The sequence below is a fragment of the Callorhinus ursinus genome, unplaced genomic scaffold, assembly GCF_003265705.2.
Source record: "Callorhinus ursinus isolate GAN/ISIS: 27379988/994484 unplaced genomic scaffold, GSC_fseal_2.0 scaffold1, whole genome shotgun sequence".
Lineage (NCBI taxonomy): Eukaryota > Metazoa > Chordata > Mammalia > Carnivora > Otariidae > Callorhinus > Callorhinus ursinus.
Window position 1 is genome coordinate 56,573,227 of NW_027397063.1, and position 9,192 is coordinate 56,582,418.

The window sequence follows — 9,192 nt, forward strand, 5'->3', positions numbered from 1 at the left end:
TTCCTCTTCCTCTTCTTCTTCCTCTTCTTCTTTCTTCTTCTTCTTCTCCTCCTCCTCCTCCTCTTCTTCTTCTTCTTCTTCTTCTTCTTTTCTTCTTCTCCTTCTTCTTCTTCTTCTTCTTCTTCTTCTTTTCTTCTTCTCCTTCTTCTCCTTCTTCTCCTTCTTCTCCTTCTTCTCCTTCTTCTCCTTCTTCTCCTTCTTCTCCTTCTTCTTCTTCTTCTCCTTCTCCTTCTCCTTCTTCTATTATCTTAAGTGATGCACTCACAGTTCGTAGGTCAAGTTTTTCCTTACTGGAGTGAGTTTTTGACTTGTGCATCAGTCCCCTGCACATGTGACTTATCATGGTGAGTCTATAAACCTGGGATGCTGGCAATCCGAGTGCTGGCAGACACAACCACCGAGGGAGAGCAGAAGTGTGCTTGGGTGCTTGCCAGGCTGTCTTTCAGAAGCAGGCAGTTGGGCCACAGGGTCCCCTCCAGCCTGCCATGTTAGAGTGGACTTGGATCCACCTACTCAGACTCAAGGGCACATGCTCTCATGCCTGGACTGTCAAACTTTCCTAGCCTCTGTCCACACCTCTCACTGAACTGCGGTAATTCTCGGTGGGAGGCGAATGGGTGAAGGAGAAGGAGCAAGTCCACAAAGCTCCCTCCCAAAAGAACTAGAAAAGGGGTAGCCTTGTAATTGTTAGTTGAAGCACTCCCTCAAGCTGCTGCCACCCCCCATTCCTCACCCATACAGATGCTAATATATGCTCTTCAACAGATCTGTGCCCCACTCCCTAATACCACCTCTCAAGCGTAGACTGTAAAGGAGCCTATGAGTGAGCTCAGGTGGACGGGGCAGAATCTGGGGTGGGGCTGCCAGAAGGCATACATTGGTGATAAAGAGTATTAAGACAAAGAGAAAGTAAGAAAGAGAGGAAACAATCAAAAAAGCAAGTAGTGCCAAGTGAGAAAGAGACCATGGAAAACATTCGAAATATAACACTTTCCTTAATGAGATTTGTTAATAGTTTCTCGAACCTAACCAAATAGTATTTACAGACTGGTATTAATAATGATGACAACCACCTTTTCCCAAGCTTGGGACACCTCTGATTCTGGAGGTCTACTATAGCAAAGGCTTGGCTCCCTCCAATATCAACATGATTTGTCAGGGAATCACATATCTAAAAAATATGTTGAGTTGAATACTTGTATTAAACCAAAAAGCACCAAGAAAACTAAGTTCATTTTCTAAATTTCATTTTTAAAAAATATTCAACAATATTTGTACAACTATAGCCCTAAAGTCTACTAAAGTGGATTCATGTCAATAAAGGCTATAAATATCATTATTTGGCTTTGTTTGTTGTATGTTCTTATAGCTAGCAAGGAAAAAAATTCTATTGCAAGCACAATTATAAGACAAAAGACTTAAAATAATATATGAATTGCTAGGGTTAATTTACCTTTTTATTAAGAATTAGAGGTATATTATTATTAAACATGGATTAAAAACTTGCCACGTGTTACTCAGGCCAGACATCAAGAGACTGGATTGATTAAAAGATAATTCTTGGGGCACCTGGGTGTCTCAGTCAGTTAAGTGTCCAACTCTTGGTTTCAGCCCAGGTCATGATCTCGTGGTAGTGGGATAGAGCCCCATGTCAGGCTCTGCGCTCAGTGTGGGGTCTGCTTCAGATTCTCTCTCCCTCTCCCTTCCTCTTACTCTCCCCCCTCTCTCAAATAAATAAAATCTTTAAAAAAAAAAAAGATCATCCTTAATAATCTGGAGCCCTGAAATGTAACCATGATCACACCTACTCCTCCTACTCCTCAGGTACCCTGAGTTCGCAGCCTACTTTCTGCTCCAACTCTCTGTTTTCATGCCTCAGAACCTCTTGATTTTGTCTGGGAATTTGGTGGGAGAACTCTCTGCTCTTCTACCCGAAGCAGGAAATTGCTGCTGGGGGAGCTTCCTATGAGAGCAAAACTTTTCCCTGCGATGCTGGTTGGGGGGAGGGGTATAGTGCAGGCTTCCTCGAATAGATCCTGGACCTTGGGTCACAGGGCCTTCAGCCTTCAGTCTCCTGGTGCGGGAACCAAGAGCCTCCTCATACCTCACATCTGCATTCCAGTTCACTGAGTGATTTCACACACTAGCTGGCAATTCCTAAGCCTGCCGTAAAACCAACCAGGGATTCACCTCATCCATCACTGGACTGCAGCTGCTGTTTGAGGGCCCCAGCAGGGATGGAAGGGTGTTCCTTAGCCAGGGCTAAATCAGCCAGTGAAGAGAGATCCCTCCCTCAAAATCAAACCCTGGAAAACAAAACGCATGAGAAGCAGATCTGGAGTTCAAGATGGGCCCCAAACATTGAGGGAGCTGGATTCAGATCCTTCTTCAGAACTAACTAGCTGTGTGATCTTGGGCAGTTTATCTATCTCCTAAACCTCTTTCTTTCTCTGTAAAATGGGGATAATAAAACTGACCTCATAAGGTTGGGGAAGATTGAAAAGAAATGACATATGCAGTCCAATGTCTGCTATGTAAGAAGTGTACCAAATGTGAATGCCTTCTGTGGGATAGTGGTTAAGAACCTGGGGTATGATGCCAGACTGTTTGGGTTCCTACTATTTAACAGCTTAGGGCACTGGATAAATTACATAACCTCTGACTCGGTTTCCCCATCATTAAAGTGGGGGTTTCATTACAACACAAAGTAGATATCCAGTAAATATTAGCTATTTTTTAAATTTCATTGTGAGCTTGTGTTTCCAGTGCAACCAATAACATAGTAGTGAATTAAGGGGAGTTTATGTATGAGTTGAAAGTAATACATGTGTATTTTTTTTTTTTAACTCATGAAGACCTTGCATGCTTTTATGATTTTTTTCTGGGCAGACTCAAGCTGTGATGCAAAGGGTGGGGCTAAACTGTAATATGAAGAAAAAAAATTCAAAAAGGGAGAATAACCACCCACCAGGGAGCTATTTCTTTTGTAATGTACATTCCATTTCTTCTCCCTCATGCTTTTTAATTCCTTCCACATTTCCTGCCATAATTATCAAATGTTTGGTTTCTGACCTCGCTCTTCTGGAGACTAGAGCCCAGGGAATTTGGAATTGTTTATTTTCTGTCCATAAACCTTTGAGTTAATGGAGGGGTTTGTGAGTGAAGGGTTTGTTGGTTTGTTTGTAGTGTCTCAGGAAGGTCACTGGAGTTGAAAGGAAAACATTACCAAAAAAAGCGCTGAAATACTTTGACTGGAAACGCGGAGCCCCCAAAGAGCAGAGCAACGGCTCTCTTACACTTGCGCAACGCCGGATCAAGGGAAAATTGGAGCTTTTAAAGAGGTTGTTATATGGCCCTGATATTAACACAAAATCCGAGGCCACTTTATAAAGAAAGAAAAAAAATGCTGGGAATCAATTTTACTTTATAAAAAAAGAAAAAAAAGCATTCCGCCCTAAAGGAAGAATCTCTCCCCTCCCCTTTCCCCGAGGAGCCAGCCTTGGAAGGAAAAAGCCCCCAACTATTCCTAATTTCCTCTTAAGTAAAGGAAAGAACTCAAAGGCGCCTTTTTGAAGTCAGCGGCTGCTCTCGTCGCAGCCTCCGTCCCAATCCGCCCAGCTCGCCTCTTTCCCCCTCCTCACTCTCCCTCCATATTAGCCGCGGTGGGGCTCCAGCTTATGGCCCAAACTACTTTTCCTGATTTGGAGGTTTAAGTTTCGCAAGTAGCATTTGTGCTCGGAGCGCCCCCTCACCCCACGCATGGAAACTCCCAGTCCCACCCCGGGAGAACATCCCCAGGACGCCCTCCCTGCCTGTCCGGCGCGCACACCCGAATGGCCCCGGAGCCCGAGTTCGGACCTCCTCGGCCGCTCACCTACCTCGGCGTGGACCCAGGCGACCGCCACCAGCGCGAGCGCGAGCCAACGTGTCCACATCTGCGGAAGAGAGGAGAGCGAGACTGAAGGCTCCGGGCCCCGCGCCCACCCCGGAAACTTCTCAGGGTCCCGCAGACTCGCCCCCTCCGCTCGGTCATCCTCGGCCGCCCGGAGGGGTCGGGCCACCGCGCCCCGCGCCGCGCGCCCAGCTCTCACCATGGTCCCGTCCCGGTCTCCGGAGGGCGCGGGGCAGGGCCGCTGCAGCGAGCTCTGAGGGAAGGTGGGAGCTCCGCTGCTCAGCAGCCTCCGAGGAAATTCGACCTGCGCTCGCCGCCCCTTAAGACCCCTCCTTCCCCGACTGCCTGCCCCCCAGCTCCTCCCCATTCTCCTCCCCTTCTGCAGCAGCGGCCCCCGCCGCTCGCGGCTCTGCTCGGTCCTCCCCGCCCCTCGCTCGGGAGCCCGCGTGCGTCCTGGCGCCGCTCGAACCCCCCTCTCCTCAGGCCTCCGGGACGCGGAGGCAGAGACAGAGAGGGGGGTGTCCGGGGGGCGCTGCAACAAAGGCGGAGAGGTGTGGGGGGGCCGAAACCCCACCCCCCGGAGGGCCCGCTGGCTTGCGGCAGCCCTGGCGGGCCGTGGGCGCGGGCTGCGGCTGTGGCCAGGTGGGCGGTGCCGCAGGGGGCTCCCGGCCGGGTGTGGGGCGGGAACGTGCAGGAAAGGGCGCCCTGCGGCCTGGGGAGCCGGAGCCGCCCCCCACGACTGATGGAGAGGGGGCCGGAGGTGCAGAGCGACCCTCACGGCCCAGAGTCCAGGGCGTCACGGCAGACAGAGTGCGAGGAAGTGGGCGCAGGGCCCGGAAGACCAGCCAGCATGGGAAATGCTGATTTGGGTTCAACCGTGAATTTCCTCTGGGAGAGGTGGGAGCCGCCCCCCTCTGCTAAGAAGATCTTGACTCCAGCGTTTGCCAGCAACCTCATCCCCTCCTTCGCTGTGGTCCAGGAGCGGTGTCCCCCTCCTCTCTTCTGCCCCCCATCACCTGTGCCCTTGCTCCCACCCCGGTCGTCCCAGGTCCCCTCCCTATTCTTGCTTGCCATCTCCACCAACTTCTTCCCAGGGGCCCAGGGGCCCTCAACGTATGCTGCCTCTTTGAAGGTGTTAACTCCCCAAACTCCTAGCTGTGGCTTCTTTCCTGCCTTGTGTCTGGTGTCCCTGGTGCTGAGAACAAATCCCTTTGACACCTCAGATTTAACATGCCCAAGGCTGAGCCCCGCTTCTCACCAGCTCCCAGGCCTGCTCATCTACCTCTTTCAGAGGAGTGCCATCAAAACATTTCCCCACTTCCCCACAAACCCCGGTTTCACCGTGTTCTGGCAGTTTTCCCTTTGAGATCTCACATGAATCTCTTCACCTCATTCACATTTCCACTTCCCTAGGCCAGACCTTCATCCTCCCTTATTCCAGAATTCTGAAAACCACCTCTGGTTGCTTCCCAGCTCCAGGCTCTCTTCCCCTAGTCTCCACTGCAACCCATTGCCATCTTTTCACTACCTGATTTTAGCACTGTCCTCCTCAGGCTCTTCCCCTCCTCAGTAACTTTCAGCACTCTTCTTCCACATTGAATCTAAATTCTCAGCCTTTCCTTAAAGTCTCCCATTACTGGGGCCAACCTATTTATCTAACCGCACTTCAACTACTTAATATCCTCCCTTTGCTCAAATCAAGCCAGTATTGTCATTGTCCTCTGAACTTCTCATATTCATTGCTTTGTTGAGCGCCTACTGTTGTGGTTCTAGAGGGTTTCAGATAGCACCCATATTCCCCACGCAGGTTCGCGATCCATTGAGATAGCCGCTGGAGTCGGACTGACGGAAAGGAAAATCTCAGCTTTGTCCTGAGCGGGCACTGGAAGGGTGGCCATGGATTAGATCTGTGAGGACAATGGATCTGCATGTACTTCACCCCAGAATTAAATAAAATAAGACATATTAAATGGTTCTTGTAGTACCTGGCAGTCCCAAGAGGAATTGGACAATTTGCTGTGTAACACTGGGAAGCCAGAACCACTCCCCACTTCCCATGACTTGATAGAGAGGGCTGGAGATGCAGAGGGATCCCTTTTGTGAAAATCTGCTTTTGTAAAATTGACTGCATTTTTATAGTTTCTGGAAAAGCAGAAAACGCATGATTTCAAGGGCAGGTGAGCTCCCCAAACTTGAGGGGTCAGAGCGACACATACTTAGTTCCTCTTTCAAGCTCACCAGTCAGACAACTCATTCCTGCTTCCTGGATAAGGAAAAAAGGAAAGTAGGGAATAGATGTCCTCCCCATCCTCTGTCCCAGGCTCTCCGCTAGGATCGAAGGCAAATGTGAGGTATAAGGTTTTGCTCCTGCCCTCTAATAACTCAAAATACTTTTTATCCCTCACACATCAACCACACCCCTTCAGAATCTGGCATGATCTCCTTTCCTGTCTTCCTCCTTGTATCTATTCAAAGTCAAAGTCTGTCTTTCTCTCTCCAGGACCAAAGTGAAGTTTCTTTGCTTCTCTAGCATCATTTCTGACAATAACTTGGCATAGTGGACTTGAGGTTTAAAGTCTAACAAATCTGTCTTTCAATGCGGTCACTACCACTTACTAGCTGTGTGACCTTCATCAAATTATTTAAACTCTCTGAAGCTAGGTTTCTGCACCTGACAGATAGCAATGATAATGTCTTGCAGAGGGTTGTGAAGTGTAATGTGGTAGGTTATAGAAAGTGCCCGACAAGTAATAGACCTCTATAAATGGTAGCCATTATTTCATTGACCCTGCTTTGCATCTGAGTTGCTGTTGGTACTGTGTACTAGGTACTACAGAGCCATTCAACATGTCTTGTTTTATTTAATTATCACAACAAACTGAAAGGCATTTTTTTTTATTGCTTCCATTTCCCAAATAAGGAAACTGAAGCTCAGAAAAACTTGGATACTTTTCCAAGGTTAACAGTTGGTTATACAGCCTTACAACTTGGCATTTTATTGCATACTGTTGTGCAATGTTTAACACTTGTTCACATAGTTGTTGTTTTTGATTCTCCAGCTAGATTTTAAGATGCTGAGGGCATAAACAGTTTTGTTTTTTGTTTGTTTGTTTATCTTTATTCTCTCTATGTTTGGGGCACAATCAATGGATTTGATTTTATCAAAATTACAGATTCTTGTTCACTCAAGGGCACCACAGAAAAAATGATAGATTAGAAGGAGATACTCAATATCTAAAACTGACATGGAACTCATAAGTGCAACATAAAGGTCACTCCTGCAAATCGGTAAGAAAAAGGCTGTGAACCCAAGAGAAAAATGGACAGAGGGTATGAACAGGCCATTCCCCAAAAAAGGAATCCCAAATGACCAACAAATAGATGCTCAAAAATCACTGGTATTATTTAAACTGCACAATGAGCCTATGAAATCAGTATTATTTTATTACCTCCACTTTACAGGTAAGGAAATTGAGACCCAGAGATTTTACATAATTTGTCCAAGGTTATACATTAAGTGGTTAACAATACTTTACAATCATCAGAGGCAAAAATTAGACAGTTGGACAATGCTAAATGTTAGTGTGTGAGTAGTACAGTCTTTCTGGTGTATTGTTGTGATTAAGAGCCTGGATTTAGAAGCCAGATTGCCTTGGTAGTAAATCTTGGCTTACCTACTTACTATGTAACCTTGGGCAAGCTATGTACCTCTCTGCATCTCAGTTTCTTCACTTGTAAAGTGGGGATAATAATAGTACTGATTTCATAGGGTAGGGATATTGTACAGATTAAATGTGTAAATATGTGTCAAGTACTTTTAATATGCCTCGTACACAAGCTTATAATTATTGTGTGCTCAATAGAAGGTCCTTGCAGGTACTCATGGTAACTCTGTGCTACAGAATGGTTAATGTAACTCTCTACAATGAACAAAAAGCGAAACAAACAACAATAACAACAAAACAAACTGCATGAAGGAGTTGACAGCCGTAACAGTGAGGAATTTTTTTGGTTGCAGGTAATAGAGAAGCTGACTTAAATAAATGGAATTTATTGGCCATACAGCTAAAAAATCCAGGGGGTAGTTTTGGCTTCAGGAAAGACTTCATCCAAGAGCTCAAATAAGGTCACCAAGGATCCAGTTTCTTGCCATCTCTCACCTTTACCTTAAGCAATCTTATTTTATCCCTGGGTTTCACTCAGTGGCTCCTGGGAGTTCCAGTCTATGCTCTGAGGGTGGGAAACTGGTTGTAGTGCTGGCCTTCTCATGCCCTTGGACCACACCATCTGGATGAAGGAGAGAGCCTCTTTTGGGAGCTGCTACAAAGTCCTGGGATTTGTGTTTTTTAAAGCCTAAATCCAGTCTCTTGACATCCTCATGCTGATCACTGTGACTGGGTGGCTGGGCTGGGCTTGATAGTCTTAAGCCAATAAGGATGACCCAAAAGAAAATCAGCCTCATGTCAGGAAAAGAAGGGACTGAATGCTCAGACTAGCTAAACAATGTCTACTGCAGCAACAAATCACCAATCTACACTATGAAACCAGTATGCTCCTAAGTGGGATGTAGGCTCCCCAGAAGGCATGAGAAAAGAATATTAGAACTTCTATTTTTACTTATTTCCAATCCAAAAATAGAAATTGACTTTGCAAATAAGTAGATAGACTCTGGCGCCCATACTTAATCCATATGTCAGACAGTCATGAGTTATACTCCATTGCCAAGTACCATGAGGAGAGTGGGTGTTCTCCTACACAAAGGGACTGACAGCAGCTAGCTCCTTTTAACATATTGTAATATATTGCAGTGTGCCCACTTAAATGGATTTACATATTATACTATTTAGTTTTAATTAAACTAGATTAAAAACATTTTAGCTTTCAAACCATAAATTGAGGATACAGCTTTTTCCTATTAATAAGGAAAGGGCAGAGCTGACATGTTTTCTACTTCTGGGAAGTGCTGCCTTTCACATAGACAAAGTAAAAGCAATAACTTGATCATATCCGACAATAAGTCAGTCAAAAACCTCAGAAGTAACAATAAGGCTATTTGAAATATTGGTTCACATTCATTGTTACTAGTAATAACTTCATCCTAAGTATGCTTTGAGAGATCAGTTAAAAATACTTAGGTTTGACAAGAACTTTAGAAACTATCCAGAATATAAAGACAAATACCTACTTTTTTTTCTTGGTGATATCTGAAGATATGTAATATTCATTTCGATCCTTTACAAAATTTCTCTCAATGTTTCACAAATAAGTAAATAAACCACTGGAACTATTTGGTGGAAGAT

General features: G+C 45.7%; 1 protein-coding gene across 1 annotated transcript in view; it reads right to left on the minus strand.

The window, feature by feature from the left end:
* The window catches only part of FSTL1 (follistatin like 1), a 52,555-nt gene extending 48,281 nt beyond the window's left edge, over window positions 1-4,274 (minus strand). Inside the window, exons 1-2 of the mRNA XM_025874903.2 lie at window positions 4,092-4,274; window positions 3,879-3,935 (exon numbers count right to left, since the gene is read on the minus strand). Coding sequence (XP_025730688.2) covers window positions 3,879-3,935; window positions 4,092-4,259 — 225 coding nt within the window. The 5' untranslated portion in view covers window positions 4,260-4,274. The remainder of the gene's footprint in view (window positions 1-3,878; window positions 3,936-4,091) is intronic.
* Window positions 4,275-9,192: the final 4,918 nt, after the last annotated feature.